We start from the raw sequence: 18,956 nt of genomic DNA on the forward strand, positions 1-18,956 counted from the left end.
ATCTACTAAAAACAAAAACAAAAATCAGCTGGGTATGGTGGCACACGCCCGTGTCCCAGGTACTCAGGAGGCTGAAGCAGGAGAATCGCTTGAACCCAGGAAGCAGAGGTGGCAGTGAGCTAAGATGGTGCCATTGCATTCCAGCCTGGGTGACAGAGCAAGACTCCATCTCAAAAAAAAAAAAAAAAAAAGTGGCCGGGAGCTGAAGAGCAGCTCCAGGAGAGGCTCAGGAGGCCCAGGCACAACCCAGGTTCACCTTGCAAAACTGCTCTGGTTATGTTTCTTTTTTCTTTTTCTTTTCCTTTTTTTTTTTTTTTTTTGAGACAGAGTCTTGCTCTGTCAGCCAGGCTAGAGTGCAGTGGCGCCATCTCAGCTCACTGCAGCTTCCACCTCCAGGGTTCAAGCGATTCTTGTGCCTCAGCCTCCCGAGTAGCTGGGATTACAGGTGCCTGCCACCGCACCTGGCTAATTTTTGTATTTTTAGTAGAGACGGGGTTTCACCATCATGGTCAGGCTGGTCTCGAACTCCTGACCTCGTGATCCACCCGCCTTGGCCTCCCAAAGTGCTGGGATTACAGGCGTGAACCACTGCGCCTGGCCTGGTTACGTTTCTTTAGGCAGGAATGGAGCCTGAGCATCGTGGTCGCTCGTGAGAAATAAAGAAAAATAGAGTGTGGTAAGTGTTCTAGACTCAGGAAGGTTTTTGGAAAGCCTCTAGTAGGGTTGACTGTTAATTTTTTTCATTCCATGAGTTAACTCTTTCCTTATTTGTCAACATTTGTTATTTTCCTGAGTATTCAAGTTCTAGATATTCACGGTTAAAAAAATTATAAAAAATGTAAAATAAAAATAAAAAACACAATGTGAATAACTCATAATCTTATCACTAAGTTAGCCAATGTTAGCTTATTTTGTTTCTGCCCCTTTTGTATACCTGGTTTATTTATTCAGTCATTCAAGATCAGGGAAAATGTTATGTATAGTTTCATAGGCTTGGTGTGTTTCCCTTAATATGATTGAGGGACAAGGGAATGGTCTCACAACATGCTAATCTTCAAAGCTGGGAGATTTTAGTGGTTTCATCCTATTTCATGGTATGAGTTTTCATCTTTGATTTAACTATTACCCCCTCAGTGTTGGGCATTCAGGTTCCGTATCACCATTGTAAGTAACCTTGCAACAAAGCACCCTTTATACATGAATCTTTTTCTCTAGCCAGGATTGTTTCCCTGGGGAGGGTCTAAAAGGTGAAGTCTGAGATGGTGGGATGTGAACCTTCAAGGTCTTGATGGTGCTGCGTTGACTTTGTGTCCCACTGTCAGGGTGTGAGTGTGCTTGTCTTGCTGCACTGTGCCAGCCCTGAGCGCTCTACTTATTTTCAACACACTGCTTTGTTTTGATTTGCATTTTTCAGTTACTAATGGAGTTAAATGTTTTTCAGTTGTTCATTAAGTTTTCCTTAATTATAGTTGTTCATCCATTGCTCTTCCCATTTATTTTCTTTGGGCTTAAATAGACGTTTTATAAAGCAGATAGCCTTTTTATATTATTGATTCTGTTTTTCTCAGTTTAGCACTTCACTTTGGTGATTGTTTTCCCTTCAACGTAGAGAAAAGTCTGTCCCTATTCCAAATTTATATAAAATTTTACCTATATATTTCTTTTTCTGCATGCTTTTTTTAAACATTTATGTTTTCAATCCATTTGGATTATGTTGAGTGTAATATGCTATGAGATTCTCAACTGATTTTCTTCCAGATGTTTAGCCAGTTTACTAAAACTGTTTGTTAAATAACCCATTTCTAATTAGTTTTTTATGCTTAATTAATTATATTAAAACTATGTGTGCTTGTATATGTAGTGTTTCAGAGTTATCTGTTCTCTTCCATTGATCTGTTTGATCCTTGCATCAGTACCATAGTATTTTAATTACCATGGTAATCGTTTTTCTTTTTCTTCTTCAAAAAATGGCCTTGTTCAGAAACTGTAGTAATGGTGGCACTAGTAGTAGTAAACTATTATTGAGTGCGAACTACGTGCCAGGCATGAACTCACTTAATCCTCAGAACACTATCACTCTATTCCTATTTTACAGATGAGGAAACTGAGGCATAGAGTGGAAAGTTACTTGCCCAGGGACACACTGATTGTGTAAGTGGTAGAGCTGGAGTGAGCTATAGAATCAAGACTTTACTATCCATTAAAAAAAGTGTCTTATATGGAGTGATTGGGACTATAGTTATTTTGACATAAAGGGTGTCTTAATTTTTCAGATAATCTTAATTCTCCACTGCCCAAAGCATGTTTCTCTTTATCCATTTATTTCTTTAAAATTTTTATTGGTGAGGTTATTCATAGGGCTCTCCTATTTTCTGGTGCTACTGGAATTAGGATTGTTTTTTCTGTTTTCTAATGATCAAGGCTGATAAGATAATGCTGACCTTTTTCATAATGGCCTTTTTGATAGCTACCCTGAATGCTTTATTAAAATTTGATGCAATGTAAGATGTAACATTTTATTGATTTTCAACGTATCTCCTACTCACACAAAATGGAGACAATAGATTATAATGTTTTAAAGAACAAAGGACATCTACTTAAAGCCCTGTTTTCCAGGTGAACAGCGTCATTTTTTACAAAGATCTGTGAAAGGAAGAGTAAGCTAAAATCAGAACACCCAGGGAAAACCAACATAGTTTGAACCTTGTATTTTCCTGTTTTGATTAAAATAAGGCTTTAAAGTATATTTGTTTTTGAGAGCAGGATCTACTTTTGATTCTGAAATAGGCTCTGCTTTGGAAAATCTTGGAAACTTCCTTTGAAGGCGAGAGGACTCCTGTCTAGGGAAAAGTATTTTGTTTTTGTTTTTTTTAGACTCTTGACCTGGAAGTGTTCCTTAGGTCACTCTCAGGCCACTTGGCTTTAGAAAGAATGTAGAAAAACCAAGTTCTAGTCAGGATCCATTCTTGAAAGATTGACAAGCTCCTCAGCATTGCTAGAATTTCCGTCATTGCTGTTAGCAAATGTGGCATTTGATTCTTTGTTCTCTCTCAGCTTCTGTTTCTCTACCTCATGTATTACAAGTACGTAATGCAGGATCAGCCAGGGAAATTAAAAGCTATCTGGTGCAAACAGAAAATCAGTTTTTAAACTGTCAGTAAGGACATTCCTGCAGTGAATCAGCATAAGAAAATGAAGTGAAAATTCAGCATGAGGTTGACTCTGCAGTTCATTTTGCAAGATTTGTCATGGCAAATCTTCATAATTTCTATTGAGCAGAGACTGAGACTTTATTATTTCTGATTGTTGGTGAGATTCTGTGGATTTAGATGCTAAGCAGGCTTTTGCCCTGGGTTATGACACCTTCATGTCTTTCTTCTTGCAGTCCACTCTCAAGAAACACAGAAAAGTTGCATGCTCCTTAAGTCACACGTCCCTTAAGCTGGACTGGGGTTGAGTTTGTATAAACTGTTGCCGTTTTTCTTTTTCCCTCTCACTTTGTCCCATTTCCAGCATTTCCTTCTGTCTCGCCTCCTGTGCGTATCAGTCTAAAACCACACTCCATTAGGAGGAAGTTCATACGGGGTGAGTTGGTTGTTTTCTTGAATCTGGTACTGAGCAAGTACATACGTGTGTGTTTTCTTTTTTTGATAATTTTTTTAACTTCATTTGGATAAAATTTTACTCTTAGAGAAAGTTATAAGTGTAAGAATAGTGCAAGAACACCTGTATACTCTCATTATCCAGAGTCACCTATGTTTATCATTTGCCTTGTTTGCTTATTCTCTGTGTGTGTGTGTGTGTGTGTGTGTGTGTGTTTGTGTGTGTGTATAAATATATAAGCTGGAAGGGGGTGACTATTTGAGAATACGTTGCAATCATCAAGGTACTTTACTCCTAAATGTTCAGTATATTTTTCCTAAAAATAAGGATATGCTTTTACATAATCAGTACAGTTATCAACCTCTGTAAATCTTACATTGAAAAAATACTTTAATCTATCGTTAGTGTTCTAGTTTCATCAGTTGACAATATTCTTTGTAACATTTCTTTTCCTCCAGATGTTACACTTAGTTGTCACATCTCCATAGCCTCCGTTAATTTGGAACATTTCCACAGTCATTCTTTGTCTTCCAGGACATTGACATTTGTAAAGAATATAGTTCCAATTTAAAAGAACATTCCTCTTTTGGAGTTTTTCTGATGTTTCCTCATGACCAAATTCAGCTGGAATACTCCGTAAGTCATGAGTGATGATGCATCCTTCTCGAGTATCTCATCTGGAGGTGTGTGATGTTTAGTGATATTAATTTTGATTACCTGATCAAGGAATTGTCCTATTTCTCCGCTGTATAGTTACTATTTTTTTCTTTGACACTAATGAGCAGTGAGTGGGGAGATAGTGTGAGACCATGCGCATCCTCCTCATCAGATTTCCCCTAGCCAATTCTAATTTTATCTAAACTTTATTAGATCATCTTAAGATAAAAATAATTTTCTCTTGAGGCCTTAATTGGCAAGCAGATTTAACTACTCTCTTTTGAAATTGTTTCTCTAGCAAGGTGAGCAGTAATTAACAAACATAAAATTACTATACATTGAAGCTGAACTAAAAAAAAAAGCCATAATGGTTAAGCTTTTTTCCACTCTAAGCTGTACTTCTCTCTATTTGTATCCGGTTACCTCCCCATTAGAAAAGCCATCACCATTTTATTATAGGAAAAACAATCAGTTCTTTCTCCTCAGGCAGTTTCTAATGAAAACGGTGTCAGGTATCAGAGATACTAAATGTTTACCAAAAGCTTAAATATTGATGAAAATTTTTACTAAGCAAGTGAAATTTTTTTTTATTTGGTTTTTGTAAACACTGGCAGGAAGGTGGACATATCAGGATACCTGGTCATAACTCTTCCACCGTCTGCTCGGGGTGTGCTCCTGGTAGAGGAGAGAAGTCCTTTTACTTTATCATATCTGCCTACTGCAGTGGGCCATTCACTATCCATACTTGATGAAATGGTTTTGGTGATATTATTCTCAGACCCAAAATATGAGTTCTTTTCGAGTAATTTAGAGCAATATGATTACTCCAAATAAATTGAGGTTTTGTGCCTATGCCTCCGTAGATCCCTAAACACCAGAGTGCTGTTCTTTCTTATTGGAGAGGAAAGCAGTTTCTTCAGGGTTAGGTCAGTTTCCTAGATGCTATTCTTTATTTCAGAATCAAAGTGTGGAGGCGTATTGCACACAGGGTGTGGAAGAGAGCTTTGAAGTCAGGTGATCTCTGGTTTGACTCCAGCTCTGTCACTGTGCTCTCAGTGAGTTTTGAGTAAATCCCTTAATGCCTAATTTCCTTTCCTCATCTGTGAAACAGATGCTGTTACCTGCTATGTGAAGTTGCTGGGAGGACCGAATGTAATGCTTGTAAAGTGCCTTGGCCCCTGGCTCCTAGGAGGTGCTCAGCAGAGCAATAGCAGTGATTATTTTCTTGAGGAGTTAATTGAGGTGGTGGATGGCAGTACCTTAAGAGGAGCCTCCCATCACAATTTGGTTTGTGTTTGCCAGGGAGCTGGGGTCCGGAGTGGGATAGTAATCTGTCATGGAGTCCCAGGAGCCCAAATGTGCAGGCCAGTCCCACGTGCTCAGAGCATGAGGAGGACAAGGAGTACTGGACCTCCGTCTCACTGGACTGACTGTCAGCCAGGAGGTGTTGTTTCAGTCCCAAGATAGCTTGGAAAACCCCATGGCTACCATTCAAGCGCTCTTCAGTCAGGTGACCATGTGGGTGAGCCCCTGTGAGTCCCGAGAGGCCATTTAGGACATCCAGGAAGAGCCTCAGAGCTAGTCTGTCTGTGTGCTGGGGTGAGGATCTCTGGCATGTCCGGGGGAGCAGCTTCTGCCCAGAGTATTCTTGACTGGGGAAGGGCCGGGTTACCAGGCGCCGTCGGACAGTCTAGACACCTTGTCCTGTCTATGCCCTGGAGACTCACAGTCCATATGCCACCAGACAGCAAAGGGATTATGAGACTTGAAGGCTTGGAATAAACACACATAAAATATGACCGGAGCCCTGCATTTTTAGCTAATAACTTCAGTGGGTGAGGAACTGTGGGCTGGCTCAGAGATGGCTGCTGTTACCACCATTTGCCTTTCTGCTTCCCTAGAACTTGCTGCTGTTTGGGGAAGGGCTGCAGTTTTGCTGCCTAACTTCTGAGAGACACTCCTTATTCACTTTCATGACTTTCAATACTTGCTGTCCCAGATGGGTAAGCTCAGGAGCTAGTCTGTGTGTCTGATATTGAAATAAAACAATCCAAACAGTCCTCCTAAAATTAACATTAATACCACTGGAAATATTTATTATGCAAATAATTCAGAATAAGGCAAAGACCACTTGGATTAGCTTGCTCTCAGTTTGATATTTTGGTTAAATGAAATTATTTTATATTTATATGTTCTTTGTATTTTTAAAAGTACATATAAAAATAAAGGACCCAAAAAAATCACACTATTTTCAGATCTCTGATATAACTGGTACGAAGATATTTGTTGTTCTAATCTTTCTGGAAAGCAAACTAGGTGAGTGTAACCAAAGTTATAAAATTATTCGTAGCTTCTCTTATCCCTGGCTGGTCAATTTTAGGACTCTAAGGAAATATCTTCTCTCCCGGAACAGGGAAACTAAAAGTGCGCTTCATGGCTGAACATTTATAATCAGCTGAAGTGGAAGCCTGTGAGGGGTGTGGCCAGGAAGGCTAGTGTGTTACATAGGACTGAGGTGTGGCACTAGGAAGCAATGCTGCCTGGGTTGTCCTCTGAGGAGAGGCTGTGAGGGGAGGAAAGGGTGCTCCCCAGTTGGTGTGTACACCCCAGATGGTGTGTACATCGTGATTCTGACCACGTGGCTGAGAGCCACCTACAGTTTTTACACACTCCTTACTCCAGCAGCTGTAGGTGGAGTTTCTCTGGGAGCTCATTAGGACTCTCCCCACACCGGGGGTTGGGGAGGGGTTCCTGACCATCTTCAAACCTGGGCCCCTGTTGTTCTAAGTCTGTGTCTCTATCAATTTAGAACAATGTAAAGGGGGTGAATGTTTGTTTACTTACTTATTTCTTTGTTTCCCTCTAAAGTTGCTTGAATTTAGATAGAAATAAAACCATGTTACACGTTATAGTGGTTCTTTTTTTAAGACCTTGAGTGTATGATCTTGTACTATTTAGAAAAGCAAGCTGAGCGTCTACATGCTTCACAGTGGCTCAGCAGCTGACATCTTTCTCTCAACTGAATATGAATAACTTGCATTTTTAATTAAAAATCACAGATTTATTTTTGAGATTCCTGAAGTTCTTGGATTATAAAATTCCCCAATTCTGGACAGATTGAGGATTTTATGTAAGCTAAGGTTTTAAAATGAGGATTTCCAATTGGTAGAAAGTAATGTATACATGTGTGTCCAAATTCTTTTGTGCTGAAACTTAAATAAATGTCGATGAGCTTTCACTGGTGAATGTTCTAGAGGATTGCAGGAAGGCTGGTTGTTGAAGAGCCACACACTTTCTACCTGTACGTGTGTATTTACACATGGCCACGTGCATTTTACTACCCTCATGTATATAGTCAAATAAATACATGTGCATGTGTACACACATTCTTTCATATCACTTCTTGTCTGATTTGGCACCTTCCAAAACTGTCATTTTGAGGTGCCAGAATAAGTTTTATTTTGGCTTTTAGATGACAGCCTCCAGAGGAATGGCATCCACAATTACTCTTCGTCTCTGGGGGCAGCAAAATGTCCACAGCACTTGGGAACAGTCGGGTCAGTTGGAGTGGCATGCCCCCAGGAAGACAGAAACCTTCTTGTACAGTTGTCTGTTTTTATTATCATAGACAGGTGGTTGATAGCTGTTTTATTTCTCCCAAATATGGCTTTCGTTTTGGAGGAAAAACTTGGAATAAGTAGTGACTTACTTCATAGATGCTCTGCCCTTCTCCCCGACCCCACCAGTGGAGGGTGACATTGCTCCTTCAGCTCCCCACTTCTCAGCTCTGGGACATTGGTGAGTTCCCCAGGAAGGATGCGGATGAGGACAACCATGTACCTGCCCTAAGTGGGAAGACCAGGTGTGTGTACAGATAAACTTAATAGAGAGGCAAAAATGAAGCGTGTCAGAAACACGGAAGTGTGGAGATTGTTCAGACCTCTCTTGGGTGATTACAGTGGACTCCTTATTGATCTTTTAGCTAATAAAATGAATGGAAAAATATTTCATAAGTGTACAATATGCAGTAGGAAAATAGAGTACTGTTTACTTAAAAGTCTGAAAAACACTGCTGTACTGCTTCCGTGCAATCACAACTGGGGTTTAGACACCCACTATCTTACCTTGTCTATTCCAAAAGGAGTCTAACATTTGTTTCTGACTCCACAGCCAGCAGTCTTTCTAGCACAACTTGTGATCCTCCCTGGATTAGACTCTTTCGGCTGTGGGAGAAGATTCCCACCTCTGTGTGTGCCATCAAAGGCCTTTAGGATCTGGGCCCGCAGCCCCGTCTGTCACTGGCTGCCCCTGGTTGCCACTGATCCCTACCACCAGCCACACTGTACCATACGCTGCTTTGGCTTTTGGAATTTGAACAAAATCTAGCTTAACTCAGACATGCCCTCCAGGACTATATTGCTGTCATCATTTAAGGAATCAGAACTGTAGTGAAGAATACTTTGTAAATCAGCTTTACATACAGTTTTCAAAATAATCATGTATACAAACATATATAAGGTGTATTTGTCATTCACCATTCATTGAAGTGTTTATTACATGTTCTGTTGTGTCCCTCCCAGGAAAGAATCAACCAAAGTCCTGTCAGCCTTCCCCAGGAAGGCTTTCTATAGAGGACATGTGTGTTAGTTATATGTTGCTATGGAACAAGTTATCTCAAAATTTAGCAGCTTAAAACAACAAACACATTATTGTACACAGTATCTGAGGATCAGGAATCCAGGTACAGCTTAGCTGGGGTTCTGAGGTTGCAGTCAAGCTGTTGGCTGGGGCTGTGGTCATCTGAGGCTTGCCTGGGAGGGCCCTGCCTCTAAGCTTGCTCATGTGGTTGCTGGCAGGTTCATTTCCTCTTGGCTGTTGGCATGAGGCCTCAGTGCCTCACCACGTGGACCTCACCATCAGCTGCCTGAGTATCCTCACAGCATAGCACTTCTCTTCCCCCAGAGTGAGTGATTCGAGAGAGGGGATCCAAGACAGAGATCAAGCTTTATATTTATATACAACCAGAAAATAAGTGTCACCCAAATACCTCAGGCTTAAAAAAAATGAGACAGCAAGCGTGGGAGCCTTTGTTGATAATAATGGCCTCTTTTTTCCATTTTGAGCCATATGAGATTCCCTACGTGCTGGAGGGGGAGATAACTGCTCTAGGCAGATGTTTGTGTATTTCATGATCTGGTTCATAGGCGTTGTTGGAAAAAAGTGAAAATTAAAAGGAAACGAATCTTGGTTAAAGGGGAAAAGAAAGTAAGTACAATTGCATCCTTTAGATCTCAGATTCTCTTTCTCATGACTTTATTCCAATTTATGTCCGTTACTTCCTTGAACATCCCACTGGTAACAGGCATAGCTGCCAGCTTCCAAGAGTCCTAATGATTCCCAGCTCCTGGGACTCACCCTTGTGCAGTCCCCTCCCACACAGTACCAGGGGTGGTCTGTGGGATGCTGTCACTTTTTGAAATCCAGTAAAAAGGTTTCTGTCTTTTTTACCTCATTGGTGAGTGATTGGGGAGTGGGACCCATGGGCCCTTTGATTAATGTGACTCTGATGTCCCAGTGAAAGTCTTTGTCATTCTCAGGCCGACCGCAGCAGTGGCCCAGGGCAAAGAGTGTGCGTCATCGATGAGATTGGGAAGATGGAGCTCTTCAGTCAGCTTTTCATTCAAGCTGTTCGTCAGACGCTGTCTACCCCAGGGACTATAATCCTTGGCACAATCCCAGTTCCTAAAGGAAAGCCACTGGCTCTTGTAGAAGAAATCAGAAACAGAAAGGATGTGAAGGTGTTTAATGTGAGTACAGCCAGTCCTCCATAATCAGTGGAAATGGAGCAGATGATCTAAAATAGCAGGTGGCTCTAAAATATATCTTTGGTTTTGAGTTAACATTTTTTCCCTTCCATGCTGAAATGTAGGTGAGTCTAATTTTCTAGAAATGTATAGAACTTAAATTATACTTCTACTTGATGAAAAAACAAACTCGCTTATGGGGGGGCCTCCTGACGGTTCCAGTTGTTCTGGCTGCTTTTTTCTTCCATCTCCTCACCAGACACTAGGACCTCTCTGGCATCAGAATTGCCTGAGCTAAGGTGCTTGTTCTAAGCTTATCTCTTCTCAGATTGAAAGGCGCCAGGTTGGGATACAGAGGCAAATATTTTTTTGTTTTGTTTTAAAGATTTCCCTTTTAAAGCTGACCCACTTGTGCTTGTGGGGAGAAGAGTCTGTGGATGTGTTTGGAGACACAGCTTCCAGGTGCTGAAGAGCAGCACCGTCCAGTTGAACTTCCCAGTAGTGAGGGAAATGTGCTCTCTGCGTTGCTCAGAACAGTAGCGACTAGCCACATCTGGCTGTTTATGTTTAATAAATTTAATCATATTTAAATTGAATTATTTAATCACATAAATAATCAAATTTAAATTGAATTAAACATTCGGATTCTCAGTCACACTGGCCACATCTGAGGTGCTCTGTGGTCTTGTGTGGCTGCTACATTCACCAGTGCATCTGTAGGGTGTGCTACTCAATGTGAGGCTTGCAGAATGGCAGCACGGGCATCACCTGGGAGTGGGCCTTGCCCTGGTCCAAGGAGTCAAACTCTGGGGGATGGCCCCATGATCTGTTTTGGCAAGTTCTCATGTGGTTTTTAGGTCCCCCGCACTTTGAGAAGCACTGCTATAGACCACATGTGAGAGATGAGGGGCTAGGGCTTGTTGACCAGTGGCAGCGTCTGAGCCAGTCGTAAGGGACTCATGGCATTGCTGGCACTTTGTCTAAATTCTTGCCTTTCTTTCCCTGTTGTCCCTCTGTTTTCCTCTCAGTCAGATATTGCCTCTCCCCAACCCCTGCCCTTAGTTTCTTTGAGTCAGTGGTAGCTGTGCTCTTGGCTGAGCTCTGCTCACACACCTCACTCCCCACCCCCAGTTTAAAAGCTCCCTGGCCCTGCAAGTGCCAAGTGAACAAGTCAGGCAGGCAGGGCCACTCCTATCAGGGGGAGTAGAGAGTGAGTACCCGTGAGCACCTTCCTCATGATCATTTTAATCACTGAGTAAAATGTCACCTTGGCCCACTGGCAGTATCCACATGTTGCCACCAAGAATCCTGGAGTATCCACATGTTGCCACCAAGAATCCTGGAGTATCCACATGTTGCCACCAAGAATCCTGGAGTGTGGTGGTAAATAGCCATTAGGGTTAGACCAGCCAGACTTGGAAAAATGTGTGTGCTTCTTTATTGATTTATTTATTCATTCATTTGGTCAATAGTGATTGAGCACCTACTGTATGCTAGGTGTCATTCTAAGTCTTGGGATACTGTGGTGAACGAGACTGACCAAGGCCCTGCTTTCATGGAGCTTACATTCTAATGGAGGAGCTGAATACCAAAAATGTGAACAGATAAGTTAAGCAATTTCAGATACTGATAAAGGCAAAAATAAAGAAACCAGGCAATGTGGTAGTTGGGGGCAGGAGTAGCAAGGGTGATCAGGGAAGGTCTCTTCAAGGAGGTGACATTTGAGAGCCCTGAAAAGTCTGTGGGGTTCTTCAGAGTTTCATGTCGTCTTCTCTTATTTTACATTTTTGGTTGTGATTATAGAGTTTCCATGGAAATCAAGGCAATGAATAGTGAAAGATCATGAAAGAAAATTAGTTTGGAGGTTAGATAGCTTCTAGGCTGGAAGACCGGGAAATTGCTAGTGTTAGACTCCAGGGATTGGCTAGTTCCACAAACTAATCTAATCTAGCAGTCCTAAGGAAGGATTGAAAGGAGCTGACTGTGATGCCCAGAAACAAACTTTGTGTCTTAGGATCATACCACATTTCTTCCGCTCTCTGAGACTCAAAATTATTCTCCAGGCAAGATAATCATTGCTTCTAATGATCTGTAAATAAAACAATTAGCTTTGAGTTAATTAAGTAAGAGATAGGGGCTGACATACCCTGTTTTTTTTTTATTGTTGTTGCTTTGCGGTTTGTGTGGTCCTTCTGTTTCAGTTTTATTTTATTTTTTATTTAACTTATTTTTTTGAGGGGGAGGGACAGAGTCTTGCTCTGTTGCCCAGAGTAATCTGTGCTGGGATTACAGGTGTGAGCCACTGTGCCTGGACATTTCCAGTTTTATAAATCAAGAACCTCATTTTCTTTTTTTCTGAGACAAGGTTAGTCTCTGTGGCCCATGCTGGAGTGCAGTGGCATGCTCTTGGCTCACTGCATCCTCTGCCTCCTAGGCTGAAGCCATCCTCCACCTCAGCCTCCCAAAAAGCTGGGACTACGGGCATGTGCCACCACACCTGACTCATTTGTGCGTTTTTTGTAGAGATGGGGTTTCACCATGTTGCCCGGGGTTGATCTCGAATTGATGAGCTGAAACAATCTGCCTGCCTCAGCCTCTCAAAGTGTTGGAATTATAGGCATGAGCCACTGTGCCTGGCCAAGAACCTCATTTTCTTTATCTGCAAACTTAGGTGTTGGATTAGATATATTTTTGGGTTCTTTTCATTGCTCACATGCAATAAAGTATCCGAATCCATTTTTGAGAGTGCCCTTCACATTCAGTACTTAGTCCATCGTTTAGGCACCTGTGAGGCATGATCTCTGCCCTCAAGAAAAACAGACCATGGGGCAATCAAAATCTAGGGGCAGGGAAGGGAGAGATCTATGTGAGCAGTGGTAGTGGGGAGAGGTGTCCAAAGGAAGGGGTTCTTGAGTTGGCTCTTGAAGGAGGAAATGGGAAAAAGAAGGGAGAACATTCCAGGTAAGAAAATGAGCTATGAAAAGGGGTCAGAGTCAGCATCCCCTTGCTACCAGCTGAACATGTGTAGTGTGAAGATGAGACTGAGCTCATGATATGGGGGAAATGTACCACACGAATTAGTAATATTATCTAGACTTATTCTTCACAATGTTGGGTGAACAGAGTACTTTCCAATGAATATGCATAGTGTGAAGATGAGACTGAGCTCATGATATGGGGGAAATATACCACACAAATTAGTAATATTATCTTGACTTATTCTTCATAACGTTGGGTGAACAGAGTACTTTCCAAAAACACCCGAGAACTCTTCCAGTTTTAGACAAGATAGAGTAGACACACTTGTGTTTATTTTTCCTGCTAAGGAATGTTATTTATAATACAAGCATAAAAAGACCTGAAAAGTGAAGAGAAAAAGACAGACTGGCTAGGAACCTAAGGACCTAAGGAACAACACAACAGACACAACTGAAAATCATTTGTCATGCCAAGAATCAGGAATACCTAAACCTGAGTGAGGAAAGGCCATCAGCAGATCTCAACAGCAAGGTGACTCAGATAGTGGAATTATAGGGCAAGGATTTGAAAACAGCTATCATAAAAATGCTTCATAAAATTACAGATACACGTGAAACAAATGAAAAATAGTCTCAGCAAGAACTGGAAAGTTTCAGCAAAAACCTAGAAGATAGAAGAATCAAATGAAAATTTTAGAACTATACAATAGCCAAATAAAAAAGTCACTGAATGGGCTCATCAGCAGAATAGAGATGACAGGAGAAAGAATCAGTGAACTTGAAGGTAGAACAATAGAAATTACCTGACAAAAAGCAGACTTAAAAAGTAATGAACAAAATGAACAGAGTTTCTGGGACCTGTGGGTCTATAACAAAAGATGTGACATTCACATCATTGTGGTACCAGGAGATGAGTGTGGGGCTGAAAAAGTGTTTGAAGAAGTAATGGCTGCATTTTTGTCATATTTGGCAAAAGACATAAACCTACATTTTCAGTGAACCCCAAGAGGATAAACTCAAATTCATGCCAAGACATACCATAGTCAAACTTATGAAAATTAAAGTCTTGAAAGCAGTGAAAGGAAAGCAGCACCTTACCTATAGGGTAAAAACAATATGAGTGACAGCAGATTTCTCAGCAGAAACCATGAAGGCCAGAAGGAGGTGGTACATTTTCCAAGTGTTGAAACAACTGTCGACTCATAATTCTATAAGACATTCACAGATGAAGGAAAACTAAGAGAATTTGTCATAATAGAACTGCTCTAAAAGAATGGCCAAAGGAAGTTCTCTTATCAGAAAGGAAATGGTAAAAGGAGACTTGGAACATCAGGAAGGAAGAAAGAACAATGGGAAGAGTAAAACTCTGAGTGAGTGTAGTGGGCTTTTCTTCCTCTGTTGACTTTTGAAGAATTATGTTTGACAGTTGAGGCAAAATGATAACATTCTCTGATGTGTTAAAAAAAAAATAGCTGAAAAAAGAAAAGAAAGAACAGTACCTGAGAAGGAAAATAAAATCTCACTCATACAATCTTTGGCACCTCCTATTACCTGGTAAAGCATCAGTAGAAGAAATTGGTGATGGAGTATTTTTATTCATCTATTTGGTAAATATTGAGCACCCACTGTATGTCAGGTACTGTTCCATCCACTGGAGTTTTAGCAGTGAACAATAGAGAGGGAGAACCAGACATCATTTTATCAGTAACCCAGTCCTGCCATAACTCACTCCCTCCCACTATAATGGCATTAATCCATTCATGAGGGCTGCCCCCATGACCTAATCACCTCTTAAAGGTCCCACCTCTATTTGCATGGGGGTTAAGTTTCCAACACATGAAATGTGGGGGACACAGTCAAATCATAGCAGGTGACTTATGGGTTCTTCAATAATTTGTTTTTCAGAACTCTAAGAGGTTATTACCATTGTATCCCATTGAGTTTTATCCCATTGTATCCCAATGAGTGTGTCATTGATTGATTTTGCTGCCTTCTAGTTAATGTCATAACATTGAAAATGTGATCAACAACTTTAGTTCTTTTTCAAGCTGGCAGCTTCATAGTATGACTAAGCCTCTTGTTTAGACCTTGGGGTGCACATGTTCTTGGCAGCAGTGAGTGGATATTATCTGATCTTCCAGGCTGCTTGCATGCTACCTCACTGCCTTCTAACTTGTTTAATATGATCAGTGTCTGTATGCCCTGCTCAGTCTCCCCTTCCCACTTCTTGATTGTTTAAATAAGAAGTTGAGGTGGTGATATCACAAATTTGTCTTCTCATCTGGTTGGCCTAGGTACCGCGAGAGACAGTACTTGACTCATCTGCTGGGCACCGATGCAGTACCAGATACTGGGTCCTGCTTATGTTCTGACTTTAACAACCCCAGACCTGAAAACATGGATGGAACAGGCAGGGGAAGAAATGCCTCTTAGTATACAACTGTGTGCAAGAAAGCAAAACAAAACCACGTGCATTGCCTTGAAACTGTGGGAAGGGCCCCCAACATTCCTAATAAGCAAGGGATTGGATCTGGAGGTCACAGGATGAATGAGATGTGGCCTCTGACCCCATGGTGCTCACAGTCTTATCTTCACTGTGCCCAGGATAAATTCTTACCAAGGGTCCCCCTACAGCCACTGGGCAGGTGCAAGGGTTCAGGTTCACTCAGCTTCCTTTCTTTCTCTTAAGGCTCCAGTGCAGAAAAAAAGAATGGTTGGGATTACTTTCTTCTTTCTGCAGTCTTCTTTATTTCCTTTTCCTGCTCCCAGCTCCCAGTTCCCTCTTCTAATTAGCTTCTCAGGAAAGGCTTTCTGCAACCAAAATTCTGGCTGTTGAATAAAAAGTAGACTAGAATTTCACATAAGGCAAAGACTCCTGAGGTTGGCAGATGCTGTGATCCTTGTTCTTGCATTTGGGAGTGTGCCTTCCTCAACAGGGAATATCATAAGTGAATACTGCAGAGAGTTGCACATCAACATTTTATTGCATAATTTTCAGAAATAATCTTAGGGAAATCAAAGGGAGTATCAAAATATTAATATTGGAATGTTTGCATTCTGCTCATTAATTTTCAAATTAATTTTTAATTTGTAATTGATATAATGTACATATTTATGGGGTACAGTGTGATGTTTCAGTGCATATATACATTGTATAATGATCCAATCAGGGTAATTTCCATATCTGTCACTTTAAATTATCATTTTCATGGTGATGACATTCAAAATCTTCTCTTCTAGCTATCTTGAAATATACACTACCTTGTTATTTACTCTGTAGTCACCGTACTGTGTCATAGAAGACCAGAGCAAATTCTCCAGGTGTGTTTCACAGTCCACTCTCACAGAGCCTGGCTGGAGGCAGAAGCTACTGCAATCACTGCTGAACTCAGAGTGGAAGAAAAGGGCCCCCGTGGTGCCAACCTCTGTGTTGCCTCCTTTCTACCTCAGGTGGATTCCTTGAATGCAAACAACAGGAATGGACTTTGGCTAATTTAAGTGAAAACAGCATCAAAAAGCCTTAGAGGCTTTGGAGCTGTCCCATGAAGCCAAAGGAAAAGCTGACTGTCCTCATTTCAAGTGGAGCCAGAGCCGCCCAGGATTGACGCAGCCAGGACCAGTAGAAGTGGGATCACGGGATTGACGCAGCCGGGACCAGTAGAAATGGGATCCCGGGACTGACGCAGCCGGGACCAGTAGAAATGGGATCACGGGATTGGCGCAGCCGGGACCAGTAGAAGTGGGATCACAGGATTGGCGCAGCCAGGACCAGTAGAAATGGGATCAGCTTCTGGCACTTGCTGCGTGAGCTCACTCCTCTTGGGGTGCAGATCTCAGTCACTCCTCTTGGGGTACAGATCTCAGAGAAGTTACCAGGGCCTGGCTTGCCCACTTGTTGGCTGCAGGCAAGTTTCCTAGACTGTACAGTCTCCTAGAGACGATCAGAGCACTCTTCCAAGAAGGGTGAGCAGGTGCCAGGAACCAGAATTGACGAGGTCCGCTCTGCATCTCCTCCTTGGACATGTATTGGCACCTACTGTATGCCAGGCCCCCTCTTCAGATACAACCACCCTGAACCTCAGAAGGCTTCCACATGCACTCCCCGCTCTTACCGGGAACCTTGGCTCAGCCCCTTCTCCATGGTTCACCTGTCGAAATTACATCCAGGCTTAAGCACCCCTGGAAGCCTTTCCTGCCCCTGATCCCCACACATGCCCCTGTTCCTGCCTGCCCCCCAGACTCCTTCATTGTCCTTGTTCATGCCTGTCCTGTCCTGGTCTGCGAGCTCCATGAGGTCAGGGTCATGTGGTGCTTCTCTATCCACATCTCTGTGCCTGGCTCCTGTTTGCCCTTCCACCCCATCAGCGTGTGTTGAGTGGATGGATATTATATGGGCCAAGTAGGAAGGCACCGTGATGGGAGCAGAGATGGCCCTTCCTTTACCCTGGGGCACTTGGGATGGTGTGGTAGTGAAAGAAAAATAAACAGATCATCGGGTAAAGCTCTGGTGAACTCTTCGTTGCTTTTGTTTGATTTTGTACTGGTGTAAGTGTTGGAGAACACACTGCGGTCAGGAGGCCTGAGTAACAGTCTGTACGGAGGCACCCTCACGTCTCTGGCTCTCCCACTTCTCCATCTTTCAAATGAGCACTTGATGTTTGTGGAGAGGCGAGTAGATGACTGAGCATCCCAGAATTCTGGGCGCTTCACTGCTGCTCTGCTGGTGCCCTCCTGGGCCCCGCCGGCTCCCAGGCTCTCCTCCTCGCTTCACTCCAACAGTTGAGTTCCTTCCATTCAGGACAGGTCGTGCTCAGGGGTCCTGCCTGGTCCTGCGTGCCCATCATCCGTCCCGGTGTGCCTCGTCGGACTCACTTCACAGCTCTCCCCATGGTTGGCTGAAATCTGTCTGGGCTCCAAACCCGCTTTGACTTTTTGAGCTGTCACTTGGCAGAAAGTGATGCTGGGACTCGGTGATACCTGTCCTGTTTCTGAGTGCTCCTGAAGAGCTGGGCCTCCTGCCTGGGTAACAAAACATACCTCACCCTCTCCCAGCCTTCCAGGCTTTTGTTTTAGAGAGTTACCTAGCACAAGATTGAAGAAGAGGAAAGGAGCTCTGAAGCCTGTTCTCTCACTTCTTCCCACAGGTCACCAAGGAAAACAGAAACCACCTTCTGCCAGATATCGTGACATGGGTGCAGAGCAGCAGGAAGTGAAGACACGTGCGTTCCTGCCTCCCATGAAGGAGTGCCCAGTTCAGGAGGAGCCTGATGGAGCCATGCCTGTCGAGGCTGTATGCCTATGGGGTTATGGAACCTTGTGGGCTTTTCTAGAGAAAACTCAACAGCTGTTTTCCATACAATGTTTAAAAGATCAAATTAGCCTTAGTGCTGGATTGTCTGTACAAGATTAACAATCCATTGTGGCTTATCTATGCTTAAAGATTTCTTGTTTATTTCCTCTTGCAGTCATGCCCATGATTTGGGTAAACTGTGAGATGAGAAATGGTTTTCAGAGTATTAGATGGAATTCACCCCCGTTGAAAGTTTATAAATGTGTTCAGGGGAAGGGGGAGGGAAGAGTTCACTGCCTAATCAGTTTTGCATGTCATGAAAATTAAATTCCTCTCCAGGTGCAGCTTCAGCCTCATGCAACTTAAAGTGATAACAGTTATTTGATTTTTTAAAAAATATTATTCCAAAAGAAAGCCATTTTAGGTCATCTCCCCCAACTCTGTTTGCTTACTGCTTAATAAATATAAAAATAAATCTGATGGTTACAGACAGGAGGCATTGTGTAGGAGGAATACACAACCTTTGGAAGTGTTGATAGCATCTGATATTCAGCCGACCAGATGACAAGAGCTCAGGCCCACGGGTTTGCATAAGAGCACTGCTTTGCCTTAGTTTACTCGGGA

At 42.4% G+C, this 18,956-nt stretch overlaps 1 protein-coding gene across 2 annotated transcripts in view; it reads left to right on the forward strand.

Annotated features, from left to right (window-relative positions):
* The window catches only part of NTPCR (nucleoside-triphosphatase, cancer-related), a 28,286-nt gene extending 9,479 nt beyond the window's left edge, over positions 1-18,807 (forward strand). Inside the window, exons 4-5 of one of the 2 annotated variants that reach the window (XM_004028605.5) lie at positions 9,858-10,067; positions 18,187-18,807. In XM_004028605.5, the coding sequence (XP_004028654.2) occupies positions 9,858-10,067; positions 18,187-18,255 (279 nt within the window). In that variant the 3' untranslated portion in view covers positions 18,256-18,807. The remainder of the gene's footprint in view (positions 1-9,857; positions 10,068-18,186) is intronic. The other variant, XM_019031945.4, reaches the window with a different exon arrangement.
* The last annotated feature ends 149 nt before the right edge of the window (positions 18,808-18,956 follow it).

This window comes from Gorilla gorilla, chromosome 1, assembly GCF_029281585.2.
Source record: "Gorilla gorilla gorilla isolate KB3781 chromosome 1, NHGRI_mGorGor1-v2.1_pri, whole genome shotgun sequence".
Classification (NCBI taxonomy): Eukaryota; Metazoa; Chordata; class Mammalia; order Primates; family Hominidae; genus Gorilla; species Gorilla gorilla.